Here is an 18,617-nt window from a genome sequence, read left to right on the forward strand (position 1 = left end):
CCATTGGCCATCCTCCAGTGAAGGTAACCAATTGTTGATGACTTACCTTGGACACTTTATGGCCTTAAGACTGTAACTTTGTAACCAAATAAACCCCCTTTATAAAAGCCAATCCATTTCTGGTGTATTGCATTCCAGCAGCATTCCTGGGAATTTCAGATGGCTATTCATGTAAATATATAAGTAATGTAGAAGATACACTTCTCCATTGTAGCTCATTTCTCTATAAAACTGATCAAAGAATCTTTTTAACAGTAACTTACATAGAACAACTAGTCTTTCTGTGGCCCAGGAGAAAAATATGACTCTCCCTCGAGATCTTATAAAATATTTTGATAGAAAGTTAGACAACTTATTTAGTATGAATATTTAATTTTATTTCTTATATTAAGCAAAAAAATGGTCCAAGATTTTGACTGACCATGATGCAGAAGACATGGCTTCTGTTTTTAAACTTCTCACAACCTAGTTGGGAAGAAAGCATGAACAGCAGGCTGTAGAGCAAACAAAATGCTTCATAAATTTGGATGCCATCCGTATTCCACAAACCAAGCTAATTTTTCTCTATGTTTCTAGAGATAATTGCTAAGGAAATTTTTTGTGTATCATTAGAACATCATTATATTGATTCCTCCACAATTCATGAGAGCTGTGTTGTTGCTATGCATTTTATAAATGAAGTTGTTGCTATGGATTTTATAAATGAAGAAAATTAAATATGGAGAGAGTACATGAGATGTTTTAACATTTACCACATTTTTGTTTTATTTTGTTTTAATCTTTGTTTAATCTTTGCAACTAGGCTTTAGGCTTCACACAAGGACTGGTGGAGTATTTTATATTTCCTTATTTCCTAGAGCTCCTAAAGCTGTGACTTGAACATGGTATTCTAGAATCCTTTTCTCCCAATTCTCATTCCCAAGCAGCCACCAAATCCTGTGAGGAAGTAACTATCATTCTTTTACAAATGAAGAAACAGATGGAGGATTAGAGGGTTACATAACTGCCTAAGATTAAACAGCTAGCAAGCCACAATTCAAAAACCTTTCCATGTTTCCCAGTGCCCTCAAGATAAAATCTAACCACATTAGCAAAACAATCAGGACTCAGCCTATTTCCCAGTCCAGCTTCAGATGCCCTCGGTACCCACATTCTTCAGGCACATCAAACCTCTTCCCTTTCCCCATCCCTGCTTGTCTCCAGACCTTCACTTCCCTCCACCTAGAATGTTATCCCCTTGCCCCCCACCACCTCTCATCTCCCATTCTCTCATCTTTGCTACACTCTTTATTCAGGGTCCCTCGTCTCCTCTTTTCAGCAGTACTTTGGCATTTTAATAACTGCCTGCTTCTTGTCTGTTTACCCGAGTCCTCAAGGCTCAGCTCTACACCATACTTTCCTTTCTATACTCAAAGACTATGAGGCAGGGTGCTTGGTACACATGAGGCACTCAACAGTTGGTTTTTGGTTTACTAACTACTAAGGCTGTGCTCCCATTGTACATCTGGGACTAGAAATTGTGATTAGTCATCTCACTATATATCCAGCCATAGTTTTTTATTATTCAAAAGCATGTCCAGCAAAAAAACAGCCATTAATGTGGACATTTCCATCCCACTACATTACAAAATGACAGTTTTTAACAATGGTTTTTACTTCCCCTATGTATCTTAACCTGTTCTTTTAAGATCCTTTTTCTAAACTTTTCTGAATATCTTGGTCTATTATCAAACTATTTCCAGGATCAGTGCATTACTTAACGGTTTAGATAACCACATGCATTTGAAAGAACATGGGAAGGGGTTTGGAAGATAACACAATTTAATATCTTGGATCCATTGCCATCAGGCTTTAGGGACATTTCTGTGTAAGGTGGGCAAGTTCAGGTGTGTAGAGACAGCCTTACTTAACAGGTTCCTAGAGAATGACCATGGGTCTCTGTTACTTAGAGAGAAGACTCCGGCATGTGCAATACCTTCTTTAGTGGGCTACTTCTCAGAGTTTTTTTCTTGGATTTCAAGTTTTCAATTTTGTGCAAAGGGCTGACCTAGCAGACATATTTGTATTCTTCAAAGCCAGTATTTGCCCACATTTTGATAAGGCAATTTTGATAAGGCAGATGAATAAGAAAATATATCCAGAAAAAATAAGCTTTTAATACTGTATTGCTTATATAGGGACAGAATATTTTAAATGGATTTCCAGAATCCTTTCTGGAAAATTCAAAAGTATTTTAATGTTCTCACTGATGTTAGATCTAATGGCTTCGACTGCATAGCTCTTCCCAAGTGAACTTTCCATCTCCCTTCCTTTCCTTTGCATAGACAGTGCACAGAACTTGTCCAAGGTCAGGCACTTTATTGGTTAAAGATCAAATACTTTTTAAAGTATGCATTTCTGCTTTGATGCAGATACTGAATCAATCTAGACCTCAGGTAGTGGTAAATCACCACATTTAGTGAGGGTTGTCTCACTGTGCATATGGAGAGGTAGAGCATGGAGGGTGGGAATGGGTGGAGGGAAGAAAAAGCAGATATATGTTCAGAAATAGTGATTTTAATTCTTGATCCAGAAAGCTGGATAACATTATTTCAATGGACATTTTAAATATAAGAATGGATAGAATGCCATTCTTTAGTTCTTTTTTTAAAAAAATTCGTTCTGTAAAAAATAATTATGACACTAATGATTTAAACAAAATATAAGCTGGGCAACAGTATTCAGAGTATTCCAATGCATCCTATTCTTGAAGACCTTTGTGGCCCCCCACCCCCATTTTAGACCCTTTCTTCTGTGACAGCAGAGACTCAACTCTTCATATCTTCAAAGATTCCATGTTTACATGCAATGTGTAAAAAATCTGACTTCGAAGGCATTAGGGCAATTGACTGTGTGAGTTTATAATTACACTCCCATTTTTTCCCTTCACAGAGCTTAGTATAGCACATGAGCCCAAAAGATACCCCCAATACTGTACTGATAGCTATTCTAGTTCAAAATGTCATCATATATGTGTTGAGGTTTTTTTTTCGTTGTTTGTTTTTAGCATTTTGGGGACTGTCATTGACTTGGGCTTATAATACTGTGGCCATTTGGTATTCTAACTGAAACTTGCATAAGAGTAACCCCCAGGACAGCTTCTTGATTCTATTTGAATTCTCTTAGCCACTGAAACCTTATTTTGTTGCCTTATTTTCCCCCTTTTAGTCAAAAAGGCATTCACAACCCCTCGATGCCAGGTTCAGGCTCATTCCTGGAATCTGTGTTCCATGTTGCCAGAAACACACAGTCATTGTGGGGGGCCCTGTCCCACATTGGGGGAAGGGTGATGAATTTATTTGCAGTGTCGGGCTTAGAGAGAGATAGTCCATGTTTGAGCAACAAAAGAGGTTCCCTGGAGGTGATTCCTAGGCATAATTGCAGGTGGGCTTAGCTTCCCCTTTACAACCATAAGTTTCAGAAGAGCAAGCCTCAAGATTGAGGGTTTGATTTATAAAGTAAGGGGTTCCTAAGTCCACAGCATATGTTCTGTCCACAATAATCCATCCATATCTCAAATTATCACCACTTAGTGTACAATCCTCATCACTCTCCATTTTAAACAATTCTTATGACCCAAAACACCTCGTAGCTCTCTTCAGTCCTTAAACATTTGTCCCTAGTTTTTGTGTGGTACTACTATGGTATTCCTATTATAGTCTCAGGTATGCAATAGGTAGATTTTTCCCATATACCATTCTGTTGTGAACTCTCTGTACTAGTGTCATACCTTAGAAGTATATCATGCAAGCACCTTTCTATATTTGTAGTGCTGATCTGAGGGATACAAACTTTTAAACAACCCTTTAAATCCTATTTACCTTCAATACAGCTCTGATACTTATAATCCCATTAACAAACAATGATCACCCCATATCCATTCCCATACCTGTTTATTCACCATCATTAACATATCTGTTCATAATAGATTATCATTCTGCCACCACCTCCCCCAACTAGCTTCTATCTATTACTAGGTCCCCAATATTCTACCTTATAAGACACTGATTTTACATTGTTCAGGGAGTTCACAGAAGTGGTAACATACAATATCTCTCCTTTTGTGTCTGATTTATTTCACTCGGCATTATGTCTTCAAGGTTCATCCATGTTGTCATATGTTTCAGGACCGTGTTCCTTCTTACTGCTGCATGGTATTCCATTGTATGTATATATCACATTTTGTTTATCTGCCCGTCTGTTGAAGGACACTTGGATTGTTTCCATCTCTTGGCAACGTGAGCAATGCTGCTATGACACTGGTATACAAATGTCTGTTTGTGTCACTGCTTTCAAATCTTCTGGGTATATACCAAGAAGTGGAATTGCCAGATCATAGAGTAATTTGATATCTAATTTTCTGAGAAACTGCTAAACTGAATTCCACAGTGGATATACCATTATTCATTCTCACCAGCAATGAATCAATGAATAAGAGTTCCAATTTCTCCAAATCCTCTCCAGCATTTGTTTCCCGTTTGCTTAATGGCAGCCATTCTTACCATATGAGATGGTATCTTATTGTGATTTTGATTCGCATTTCCCTAATAGCTAGTGACGATGAATATTTCTTCATGTGCTTCTTAGCCATTTGTATTTCCTTTTCAGAAAAATGTCTTTTCATATCTTTTGCCATTTTATAATTGGGCTGTTTGTACTACTGTCGTTGAGTTGTAGGATTTCTGTATATATGCAGGATATCAGTCACTTAAGAGACAGCACAATAAAACTCTTAGAAAATAATATAGGGAAACATCATCAGGACCTAGTAATAGCAAGTAGCTTCTTAGACCCTACACCCAAAGCACAAGGAACAAAAGAAAAAAATAAATAAATGGGAACTTCTCAAAATCAAAAGCCTCAAAAAACTTTGCCAAAAAGGTGAAGACGCAGCCAACTCAATAGGGAAAATATTTGGAAACCATATATCTGATAAGAGACTGACATCCTGAACATATAAAGAAATCCTGCAACTCAACAATTGTACAAACAGCCCAATTATAAAATGGGCAAAAGATATGAAAAGGTATTTTTCTGAAGAGGAAGTACAAATACAAATGCTCACCAACTCTCCCCACCCCTAACAAAACACATGAAAAAATGTTCATCTTCACTAGCTTTTAGGGAAATGCAAATCATAGATGGTTATTATTAAATAATAAACCAAATTAGCAAACCAAACTAAGCCAAATCAAGAGTTTTAAATGATTATAGAAGTTTCAATCTTCATTTTAGTACAAGGCAAAGTAAAATGCTGGCCTTCAAATGTTATTTAATATATATTAACTCTGAAATTGTCAAGGAAAGCAACAACATTTCTCTTTATCCTGGTGTATATAAAATGACATCCTACTTAGAAGTGTGTTAGTTCATGCATGGTTTCATTCAAAGCCAGTGTAAGTACAGGAAGGGGCTGGGAGTTGAAAGGTAAAACAAGAGTCTGATAAAATGCATTATTAAAGTTTTATAAGCTCAATCTTGGATTTCTTGTGAGATTTTATCTTATAAAGAATTTAAATATGCTTAGTATTTCAAAAATGATGAAAAGTAAATACAGGTAACACTGATAATGAGGTTCTTTCCTTTCATTTGATATACTTTCATTTTAAAAAAGCAATGAATTCTATTTCCCATATAAATTCAACCCTGCAAGATGAGTTTAAGTTTATATCAGAATCAAATACTGTATCAATAACTTTATAATATCAACATTTAATTTTAAAACTTGCATAGAATAATTAAAACAATATTCCAAATACCTCCTGAATTAAATCATGCCTTCTACAATAGTTATAAATTATTCAACCAGTATGGAGACCTTTAAGATGTATACCTATTTACCAAGAATATCACTTAAAAAAAAAAAACCCATAGTTTTAAAAAATAAGTAATGCTTTTAATATATCCATATTTTTGGAAATAGTGTGGCTCATTTAGAACAAAAATATAAGTCTAATGGAAACAAAGCCAGTACCCCTAAAGTAAGACTTGATTCCAAATACAAAATGTAAAAAAAAGAAAAAGGAAAAGAAAAAACAAAGGAAACAATGCATAGTGTACACAAGATAGTTATAGTTACTATTCTTCCTATGTAAAGAGTTCCTGCTAGTTAATAAAATAAAGATGAATATTTCAATAAAAGTATAAAGATCATAGAAGATGGATAGTCAACTCAAAAACAGATAATGAAAATGGCCAGTAAAACTATAATAGAAAATGAAATTTCCCAGGGATTCTAATTGGAACAGGAATTCTCTATTTTACAAACTTGCTAGATGGGCAAATTAAGGGGTAGAACACATTATTTTGGGGAAGAACAAATTGTTGCACTTTGCACTGCTGATCAGGGTACAAGTACCTCTGAGATATTTTTCCTTTAAATACAAGCAAATAAATGACAAAGATATATAAGGATAATCAGCTCAGTGTCTGTTTTAATAAAACTTGGAAACACCCTATGGTGCAACAATCAGCAACTGGAGAACACATACATGTGCACAGAACACACAGATGATTCATCTTTAAGTGAAAAAAGTTACAATATAGCATATATACCATTTATATGGAGAAACTGAATGTGTGTATGTTTCTGTAAGGTCCACTTCATTGGGTTACATGTGAGCTTTATTTTCTCAATATTTTTCTTCTCGTTTTATAGCCATAAACATGTTTAACTTTCATAGATTCATGTTTGTTTTTCTGATTATATAAATAGCATACTTTGAAAAATACAATAAGCTACAGTTAAAGAATAAGCAATATTCAATAAGTGTGCTTTCACCTGCCCCCTCTCCCATGGGATATCAGTATGACCGGTTGCTTTATCATCTTACTCAAAGAACGGTTTGGGTGTTTTTGTTTTTGTTTTTTCCTTTCTTCCATGTCCCTTCCCAAACTTTTGCCAGGTCAAGATCACTACAGTATTTCCACATATTTTATTTGCTGTAAATGATGACAGAACCAGTTATCAACCGAACTGAAATTTCAGGACATCTCATCTGTATCACATAAACCTACCCCATTTGTTATTCTTTTTCAGAAAACAGAAGATAATCAGGCAGGTGGCAGAGCATAGGCTTGGAGCTCTTTAATCAGACTGTTCTGGATTAGAATCCTGGATCCTGCCTTTGGAAGCTGCATTTTCTTGGGAAAGTTAGTTATCTTTCTGTACCGAAATATCCTCATTTGTAAAATGAGGATAATGGTAATATCTGATGTTGGGGGTGGTTCTGGTGAATGCTTCTTCCTGGGTACTGATGTTTCCTTCCGTGGGCAGGGACTCCTCCAGCGTAAGACTCCTGGCCTTACTGCCCCCTCCCCCCCAAGACAGCTCTCTGGGGGAAGGGTAGATAAATAACACAAATGACTTAATCAGATTGCAAGTATAAAGGGGTCCCTTTCTCCTTCTTTTCTGTTGGGATCACATCTGACCAAAGAGAGTGCATACTGCCAATCACTGTCAGCCATCGGGCAGTGGGAGAATCCCCACCCTTGGATCGATGTTCTGCTAAGATTCTTGCTGCCAGTGACAGGTGCCGCACCTGTCTCATGCAGGTATGCACCGCATCCTCAATGGCAGCTTCATTTTTAATAAAGGTGACCTCTGAGTCATCCTATGCCACCTCTTTTCCTTATTTCTCAATTTGTACAGAACTAGAAAGGCAAAAGCACCACTATTAAATGGGCCCCGACTACAGATCCCCCCAACTAAGGATATTTTGATGAATGAATGTCACATATTGTACTCAGTAAATGTTTACACACACAGAAACATATACACAATTGGAATTATTTTACCTATCAATTAAATTACACTATGCTACATTATGTTAATATATATCAATATTATTATATTGATACTATTTCTTTTGCAATTAAAACATTAAAAACTGGCAAAGTTCTAATAGAAATAACAGAATATAGGCCTATCACCTTCATAAAGGAGAATCAAGGCAGCATCCCATTGTTACAAAACCACAAAACTATACATGGGTATATAATGCTTCAGGGAGAGCAAACTAATACATTTATTTACCTTGGGAAAGGAATCAAGTCTTGCTGTGGTGGAAATTATAAATTTTTTCTTATGTGTCTTTGGATAGTTTTACATGTATTATACAGATGATTACTTTGTAACAATTTAAACAACTTATAAAGAAAAAAGAATATCAATATGTGTGCATATTTGTATGTCTGCACATATATCTTAGCTAATATACTTAGTTTATCACAAGAAATCAGTATTTTTACACATTTGATTAGGATATCAATGAAGCATTGCATGTCAAAATATTGTGCACTAATTTGATATAAAATTTGACCTCCTCTATTTGCAAGTAAAAGTTTACCTATGATGAGTATAAATTCCAGCTTATTCTATAATCACATTTGCCTTATGATCAGTAATACAAATTATAAAATAATTTCTATGATAGCCAGTCTGTTACTATACTACTTGCATATTACAAATGTGAAAGTTCTCTATTTTCTTTTGTTTTCAAAAAGCGTCTGTGTAAAATATGAGTAAATTTAAACTGTTGCCATTTTAAGAGCAGCTAATATTTTAGTTAGAATAAAGCTACCCCTAAAACCAAAGAATTAGTCTTTTACCTATTCTTAGTTTAAAGTTTATGGTTTGATCAAAAAACAACTCCATTGCCTAACCCATCATGTATGTAATTACTCTGTCTTCAGATGAAAGTGTTTTCTGAATAAACTGTAAAGCCAATAAGCAAAATGGAGAGCATAATAATATTTTGCTATAGCTTGGCAGATATAATCAGCATACCATAACTTTTCATTTTTACTGAATAACTTTTAAACAGTCTGAGATTTTTCCTGGATTCATTAAAAGGCAAAAAGATTTATTCCAGAGGAAAAATCCAATTACTGGTAAACACTGTTTTGCTGTTGTTATGGGAAAAAGCAATTGAAATTTAAATGTTAAGGTACTTTATCCAAACTACATTACTCAAATGCAACTAGCTAAAAGAAGTCTGGATTATCTGATAAAATACATGCTTGTTTGAGTATCCAGCACATATAAAATCATTAATTTGCATCAATATCTGGTGACCCTGGCTTTCTTGAAGTATATGAACCTATACGTGCTCCTTAGATTCCTTTACATTACAGTCTTGCTATGAAATTTTTCCTCAGATGTATTTGGTTTTAATGGTTTCCTTCCAACAAACCACCAACAGTATTTCCATATTAACAAAACAATCTTACCAACACACTCAGATTTATGTCAGAGTCCCTGTCATCTCAAATGTCATCTGCCTTTTCCACTCAAGTGCATAATTTTTACACAAATATCAATTTTTTATGCACTGATTTTCCCTGGATATGATATTTTGTAGACCCTCATTTGGTATTCAACACATCTGTCAAATAATAGTTTTTGGTACGGTCCAGTTGTATCATTGGAATAATTAGACTAAAGAGGGATGTATCTGGACTTTAATTCAATGAGCAAGCATTCAAATGTTGCATTTAACCCCTGTGAAATGAACTAAAGAAAGGCAAGAACATGTGTGGAATACTGGAACTTTATGATATCATACTAATAAAAATAGTAAGCAATTCAATGATAAGCATTTAAAGTATCATTGTGTTATATTTTGAAGGGTATAAAAGTAAGCATGTCTTGAACCATGAACTTACCCAAGACTGTGAGCTCTGCGGAGGCACTAATATTCTCGTTTTTATATGTGACAACACAGGTGTAAGTTCCACTGTCATCATCTGTTACATTGGAGATCAGCAAGTTGCTTCCACCCAACAAAGTATACTTTTTGGACCTGTGAGGCATAAGGCATTTCATGAAATTTGAAATTAGACAGTTGATTAACATATGTATATACCAACCAAAGTACTCAGAGATTTAAATGAACTCCACAAAGGAATCTTAAACGTATAGCTCAAAGTATAAAATTGGAAACAAACCTTATGCCATAGGGCTTTGATAATATTGCATTTATTGATCAAAAATTCATTTAGCATAAACTTCCTATTGGAAGAATCTGTGCAGTGATCAAAGAAATTAAATAGATTAAACTTGGAACTTGATGCAAAAGAGAAATTTATAGACATTCTAGTCCAGTCCTTTCATTTTGTATTTGAGGACCTCTAGTTCCAGAGAAGGGGTTGCTCACAGGGGAAGTCAATGTCCTGTGTCTTGACATCCAATTTATTGGTCTTAGTACAAAGTCACATTTCATACTAAACCAAGAATACCTAGCTATATCCAGAGACAACATTTTGGCGTGCTACTGCTGCACCCAGTTTCTTGTATGCTTTCATATTTTCAGAGGTATTGTCATGCCATAACATGTATTGTTATTATATATACATAATATTTAAGTTGGATGAAATATAAAGATTAAATTATGATCACAGGCCTATGTCATCAAAGAAAATACATGTGTTCAGAAGGTGCAAACCAGTGCCCTAAATTAATGAAGTTAATTTCTTAGGATGTGATCTATTTTATAAAAATGTTTCCAACTAAGTATTCCATTCTCTAAAGGGTCTGCTTTCTCACTGTGCCTGTCCTTGTGATTCATAGCCAGCTGTGTGAATAAGGCCTCCTGCCTGATCATATATATTTGTTATAGTTAGAATGGTAAGAGGTACAATTCAGGCTAAAAAATGCACAGAGCCCATAATTATATGCTACCTATTTGAAGTCAGAGTATCTTGTTTTTTTGTTTGTGGGTTTGTTTGTTTGTTTGTTTGTTTTTAATTTTCACTATCTATTCCACACCCTTGAGATGAAATCCCCCAAAGCACCTTTGCTGAAGACAATTTTGGGCAGAACCATTTCCATAGCAATGCTGGCTTTCAAAACTCCCTTTTAGAATTGTTCTCACGTATTTTGACTATTTCCTCCACTCAACCAAGTTGCTAAATGTATTTCATATCCTGTATAATGCCAAAAAATGTGAAAAGTATACAAATATCATGAAAATACCTAATATTTCTGGGTATTAACATCAAATTAGAAAATTATATACAATACCATATGCTTCATGAAAGTCGTAAATTTATACCTGATTTGGATGACTTCTTTTCCTCTTAGCCAGGTAAAACCTGGTGGAGGATAGCCAGAAACACAACACTCCAGGACAGCATCTTTTCCTTCTATGGCTACTACACTGGATGGTCTTTGCAGAAAATACAGCTGCCTATGCAGTCCTGGATCTACGAAAAGAAAGCAAAGAATCATACCCCTTGTGAAAAACATTGCAACAATAAAGTCTGTAGCTTGAATTTTTTTTTTTTTATGAAGATACTGTGATATAGAGGATGGAGAAAAAAACAGAAAAACAGAGAAATGACAATAAAACTTGTGAAATAAATGCCTGAAATATTTTCCATCTCAGTTTCTAGCATTATGATACTGGAATATTCTGAGCTGTTGATAACCTCATAACATAAGACAAGGGGCATAAGCTTGAGGCTACAGGTCACTCTGGTTGGCCACAGGCCTTGTTTACGTGTCATAGCTGGAGAACAAGACTACATTGTCAGTAAATGTTCTGTATCAGTAACATTTTTAACCAATAAGCACCATGATTTATTTTTATTTTAATCATTTCTGATGTAATTCCTTCTAAAATGTACAGCCTAGCCAGCATTTTTAAAAAGAGAGTACTTAATATAATTAAATACATTCTTAAGGAAACAAGGAGGTCCGTAAGAATATTAATTATTAAATTAGGCTATACTGCAATTAGAAATTCTCAGAAATTAAGCACATAGAAGTGTTTCTTAAACTTTCTGAGGTATTTAAGTTTTCGGGTTTTATATTCTCTGTCTACCCTTGTTATTAGCTGAAACTTTTTTTATATTTTCAGTTTGCCTGTCACTTGTATCTATTCTACTTTGTTTATTGTTTCTTCAGCTTGGAAATTTAAATAAACAAATGTGAAAATGTGTTATATAATAAACAGGTACTGAGAAAATATCTGCTTTCTTCCAAAAAGGAAGTTATACTTAAATAATTAAAGTGTTTTGTTTTGTTTTATGAACAAGAAGCCTTGCTATTTCTAAATCTTTTTTTTTTTTTTTAAATTCATAACTACATCTTCTAGAGTGAGTTTGCCCCTAGAGCCAAAACTTCGGATAAATGAAGTGTTCATTACACTCCACCTGATGTATTTACCAATTCTATTACAATAGAAAGAGAATCTATCTAATATAGTATCATTTATTTTTACTATGAGGTCACTGAAAGAGTCCATACTGATAAAGAATAATCCATACTGCTAGATAAAGAATTCTTAACCTAGAACATTGGATTCAAAGCCATTGAGAATATATCAGATGGAATAAGCCAAAATAAACACAGTTTTAAGAATAGGTTTCAACACTGTCAAGAAAGCTCTCTGGGGAAAAAGAGCTTTTCTTCCATTTATTACATAAAACCACTCATAATGTCCAAGGACACACTAAACCATGGTTAGGTGGACTTAAAGAAAATCCTCCCACCCATGAATATAATCTCTGACCTGATCTGGTGACTACATTTCCATAATTCAAAATTTATTTTTTTATTTAAGATACATAATCCAAAGTTTATTTATTTAAGATAAGATGCTGTGTTTCTGTGTACGCCTTAAAACCCACATCCCTCTACAAAGGATCAACCTAAAGCATTAGATGGAATAAGAATGAAATTTGCTATTTTTCAAACTCAAAGCAAAGTCTTGAAGCAAAGAAAATGAGGCAACAAAATCTTATAAACTAGGAGTGGGGTGTATGGAAAATTGCTCAGGAAGGTTAGATCCAATTTAATCATGGTGTGGGCCGCTGGTGATCAAGGTGGGAGGGAATCTGAGACAGATTTTCACTTTGCTGTTGATCTTCTTTGGCCTGACCTGATTCCACAAGGCTGATCACAGATCAGTGTAAGAACACTAATTCTCAAGTTAATATTTGAGATAGTAACTCTAATCTAAAATACTCTTTGTGAGGAAAAAGAAAAATTCACACTTTCTCAGTCTTCCCACATCTGTTTCTGGTTGTTACAGTAGCATAAATATTCTTGACAATGAAAATATTGAATGAATTTTCCAAATGTGTTAATCCTTATTAAACCAATATTGCAGAAAAATATTTCAAAACTTTCAACAAATGCTGGTGACGGTTCCTTTCCCTTCTTGAAAGTGACTTTCAAATCAAACAAGAAGGGTTTGAAAGATAATATTGCTTAAAATTAAATTCCCGAAATAGGCAAGTTCTCAAAATGTTCCTTTACAAATAGTTTCCTTTATTTTGGAGGCCTATCTATCTGAATGCTTTACATTCCCCACCTGCTGTTCAGCAGGACTATTTCAGCTACATATTCATCTATAGTACTATCCATGGAAAACAAGTAAGATTTAATTAATGTCCCCTATTTTAAAAAATTTTACTTGGGATCAATGTACAATAATACTTATTACTTACGGGAGAGCCAAAATCCACTTCAAACTAATATACTTTCTTTTCATCAGAAAACAAAACCATGCAACACAAGGTGGTTATCTTTTTATTAATTATTAATTTTAAAATTTTCATTTACAAAAGAGAGTGCTCACATACCAGCTCCCCCACCTCCCCAAAACAGTTCCCCTGTTTTTACCAGCTTGCATTAGTGTTGTACATTTGTTACAATTAAAGAACCAATATCAATACATTATTATTAACCAAAGTCCATAGTTTACATTAACATTCACTCTTCATGTTGTACAGTTCTATGTTTTTTGACAAAAACATGTTATTCATCCACCATTACAGTATCACACAGAATCTTTCCACTGCCCCCCAAATTCCTTGTGCTTCACCTATTGATCCCTCCCCTTCTGCCCCACCCCAAATGCCTGACAACCACTGACCTCTACACTGTCTCTATAGTTTTGCCGTTTCTAGAACATCATAGAGTTGGAATTATACAGTATTTAGCCTTTTCAGACTGGCTTCTTTTACTTAGCAGTATGCCTTTAAGGTTCTTCCATCTTTTTGTTGCTGTGACTCATCTCCTTTTATTGCTGAATAATCATTGTATGGATGTGCCAGTTTGTTTATCCATTCACCTATTGAAGGACATTTTCCTTGCTTCTAGATTTTGGTGATTATGAATAAAGCTGCTGTAAACATCCATGGGCAGAATTTTTATGGACACAAGTTTTCTACTCAAATGAGTAAATACCTAGGAGCGTAATTGCTGGATCATAGGGTAAAACTGTTTAGCTTTGTAAGAAACTGGCAAATGTTTTCCTAAGTGGCTACAACTTTTTGCATTCCTGCCAGCGATCAATCAGCATTTCCTTCTGCTCTGCAGCCTCTTCAGCATTTGGTATTGTCAGTTTTTGGATTCTTGCAATTCTTATAGGTGTATAGTGCTATATCATGGTTGTTTTAATTTGCAATTCCCTAATGATGTAATATCTTCAGCATCTTTTCATGTGCTTATCTGATATCTGCATACCTTTTCTGGTGAGGTGCCTGTTTAGAACTTTTGCCCATTTTTATAATGGGTTGTTTTCTTATTGTTGAGATTTAAGAGGCCTTTGTGTATTTTGGACACAAATCTTTTTTTCAGATACATGTTTTGAAAATATTTTCTCACAGTTGATGGCTTGTCTTTTCATTCTCTTAACAGTCATAATAATGCATAGATGAAGTTTTAAATTTAATAAAGTTCAACTTCTAATTTTTTCTTTCATGGATCACAATTTTGGTGTTGTATCTAAAAATTCATTGCCAAATCCAAGGTCACCTAGATTTTTTCCTATGCTCCAGAAGTTGTATGGTTTTGCATTTAATATTTATGTCTATGATTTTTATTATTTTTTTCCCTTCTGTTTGCCTTGGGTTTATATGCTCTTCTTTATCTAACTACCTAGTAGATGATTGATTTTAATTCTTACATCTTTTCTAATATACATATTCAATTCTATAAATTTTCCTCTAAGCACTGCTTTGGCTGCATCTCATAAATGTCGGTATTTGTTTTTATTTCTGTTTAATTCAAAATTTTTTTTTATTTCTCTTGAGACTTCTCCTTTGACTCATATGTTATTTAGAAATGTGTTGCTTAATCTCTAAATATATGGGGATTTGAAAAGTGTCTTTTGTAACTGAATTCTAATTTAATTCCACTGTGGCCTGAGAGCATACATTGCATGATTTTTCTTCTTTTACATTTGTTAAGGTGTGTTTTATAGCCCAGGATGTGGTCCATCTTGGTAAATGTCCCATGTGATCTCGAGAAGAATGCGTATTCTGCTGTTGTTGGATGACGTATTCAATTAGATCCAGCTGACTGACAGTGCTGTTCCATTGAACTATAACATTACACATTTTCTGCCTATTGGATATGTAACTATGAGATGGATATTAAAGTCTTCAACTATAGCAGTGGATTTGTCTAGCTCTCCTTGAAACTCTATCAGTCTTTGCCTCAACTATTTTGATGCTTTATTGTTAGGTGTACACGTTAACAATTGTCTTCTTTGAAAAGTGACCTGTTTGTCATTATGTAATGCTCCTCTTTATCCTGATAATTTTCCTTGTATGAACTCTGCTTTGTCTGAACTTACTATAGCTAATCCAGCTTTCTTTTGATCTGTGTGAGCATGGTATATCTTTCTCTACCCATTTACTTTTTACCTGTTTCTTTATATTTAAAGTGCATTTCTAGTAGACAACATATAGTTGGTTGTATCTTGTTTTTGTTTTTATCCAGTATGACAGTCTCTGCCTTTCAATTCGTTTATTTAGAACATTCACATCTAAAGTGATATGAACATTGAACCTTTACATCTAAAATGAATCACATCTAAAAATAACACTCACATCTAAAGTTCCAATTTACTACTGAGTCCATCAAAGGCAGTCTTCATTTCTGTTACAATGTGGCTTTTTTATTTCCTTTTAATCCTTTCTTAAAGTTTCCATCTCCTTGGTCACAATATTTGTCCATTCTTGAATGTTGTTTAATTTTTCCATTAGAACCCTTAAAATATCAATCATAGTTACTTTCATTTCCTATTTGGTAATTCCCAAATCTGTGCCATATCTGAGTCTGGTTGTGATGCTTGCTTTGTCCCTTAGATTATTATTTTCTTGCTTTTTGGCATGCCTTATAATATTTTGTGGAAAGACTTATATGGTAATAGGAATTGAGATAATTAGGCTTGTAGTGTGAGGTTTTATGTTAATCTGACTGGGAGCTGGTCTGTCTTGAATGATTTGCTGAACCTCTAGATGCCAGAAGCTTCCCCAAGTTTTCTTGTTCGTTTGTTTTATCCTTTCTCTGTTTTCTTCCCTGTGATTTTTATGTTTCCCTAGGAACATCTTCTTCAATAGAATCTGTGTCTTGCAGCTCTCCCAGTTTTAAGCCATTATAGTAATACTGAAGCTTCAGTGATGTGGTGCTAAGATATCAGAGAGGAAAAACATTCTACAGTCTAAATATTAAACCTCAGCTCTTTCAGTAGGCCTGAGTTCCTGGTGACCTTCAGAAGATTTTCCCAGCCCTTTCTTATCCTCCTCTTATGTGAGATAGGAAGTCTGGATCAGGCCAGAGTTGCCCTTCTTCCAGATCAGACAGGATAAAGTAGTTTCTTTTGAGGGCAGGGCTTTTTATGGAGGACTGTTCTGAGAGTATTGCAAAATGATTACTGTCCCCCCACCGCCACCATCTCCAGAAGCACAAGGGGATTTTTCTCCAGTCTTCACTGTGAGATTTGGCAGGAATCCTGGAGGTAAAAGACATGTGTGTTTGGGGGCTTCCTAAGACTGTGCCCCCTAGGAGTTTCTCGCACTCAAGATAGTTCATACTTGGTCTCCAGCATTTCATCAATGTTAGTTTAAGTGTCCCTATCAATTATTGACTCCAGCGACTTTTGCTCTGATATCAGCTGTAGTTCTCAATATTTGCCTGTCTCTCCAGTTTCTGGAGTTGTTGTTTGCCCTATGACCTCAATTCTATGATGGATCCAAGAAAAGTCTTTGATTTTTCACTTTGCTCAGCTTTTTTTCTGTTATGAGGATGAGAGCAATGACTTCCAAGCTCTTACACATCTGAATTAAAATTGGAAATTTCTTTTAATATTAATTGTCAAGAAAGTTGAGAAAGAATCCATGTCATGGTCCTCTTGGGGAGTGGGGAGCTATAGCAAGGGAACTGAGAATCCATTTGCACACCTACTGCTGTTGTTTATCTATATGGACATGCATATTTTAAAAGAGCAAATTATAATCATCTAAGGATATAGATATATATTTGTATATACTTATATATGCATGTTTAACTATATATGTATGTGTAAGTATACACATTAACAAGGAATCCTCTTAATTGATAAATTTGGAAAGCACTTATCAATTTTTCTCAACTGTCTGGTAAAAACTGCTCTTGTAGTTTCTTTAGTCATCTGTTTTGTTTGATTTTAAAATACTGTTCTAGTTTGCTAATGCTGCTGGAATGCAAAACACCAGAAATGGATTGACTTTTATAAAGGGGGTTTATTTGGTTACACAGTTACAGTCTTAAGGCCATAAAGTGAACAAAGTAACACATCAGCAATCGGGTCCCTTCACTAGAGGATGGTCAGTGGTGTCCAGAAAACCTCTGTTAGCTGGGAAGGCACGTGGCTGGCGTCTGTTCCAAAGTTCTGGTTTCAAAATCGCTTTCTCCCAGGATGTTCCTCTCTAGGCTGCAGTTCCTCAAAAATGTCACTCTTAGTTGCACTTGGGGTATTTGTCCTCTCCTAGCTTCTCCGGAGCAAGAGTCTGCTTTCAACGTCCGTCTTCAAACTGTCTCTCATCTGCAGCTACTCTCTCAGCTTCTGTGCACTCTTCAAAGTATCCCTCTTGGCTGTAGCTCCTCTTCAAAATGTCACTCTCAGCTGCACTGAGTTCCTTCTGTTTGTCAGCTCATTTATATGGCTCCAGTGATTTAATTTAGACCCACCCTCAATGGGTGGGCTAACACCTCCATGGAAATTATCCAATCAGGGTCATCACCCATAGTTGGGTGGGGCACATTTCCATGGAAACACTCAAAGAATTACAATCTAATTAACACTGATAGGTCTGCCCACACAAGATTACATCAAAGATAATGGCGTTTGGGGGGACATAATACATTCAAACTGGCACAAATGCCCTCTTTTAAAATTTTGTTTTAGTTTTTAAGTTGCTTCATGCTCTTCTGGAAAGAAAGAAACATATCCTTAAAAACTTAATAAAACAATTTTCTGCAGTGCCATGATAATCCTGGGTCTCAGCCATGAATAGAAAACAAGATAATTTGATTCATAATAGCCACAAATTTAACATCTTGTGTATATTTAACAAATCTATATCATTTGAGGAATTTTCAAATTCATATAAAACAGAGGTTGAAATAGATAGTGGTCTTTGGGCTGAATCTTGATTGTAGGCATATTTTGTTTGGCCATTCTTAAAATTGGAAGATTTCAGGTAAAAATCATGATTTCTGTTATCTCTTGAAAGAGCAGTACGAGTGGACTCATATTGCCACAAAAATGCCATCTGCAACCACATTTTTAGATAGATCC

General features: G+C 35.0%; 1 protein-coding gene across 4 annotated transcripts in view; it reads right to left on the bottom strand.

Annotated features, from left to right (window-relative positions):
* The window catches only part of DCC (DCC netrin 1 receptor), a 1,223,099-nt gene that overhangs the window by 688,399 nt on the left and 516,083 nt on the right, over positions 1–18,617 (bottom strand). For all 4 annotated transcript variants that reach the window (XM_037805818.1, XM_037805817.1, XM_037805816.1 and 1 more), the window contains exons 4-5: positions 11,094–11,244; positions 9,706–9,842 (exon numbers count right to left, since the gene is read on the bottom strand). In XM_037805818.1, the coding sequence (XP_037661746.1) occupies positions 9,706–9,842; positions 11,094–11,244 (288 nt within the window). The remainder of the gene's footprint in view (positions 1–9,705; positions 9,843–11,093; positions 11,245–18,617) is intronic.

Source organism: Choloepus didactylus, chromosome 16 (assembly GCF_015220235.1).
Source record: "Choloepus didactylus isolate mChoDid1 chromosome 16, mChoDid1.pri, whole genome shotgun sequence".
Classification (NCBI taxonomy): Eukaryota; Metazoa; Chordata; class Mammalia; order Pilosa; family Megalonychidae; genus Choloepus; species Choloepus didactylus.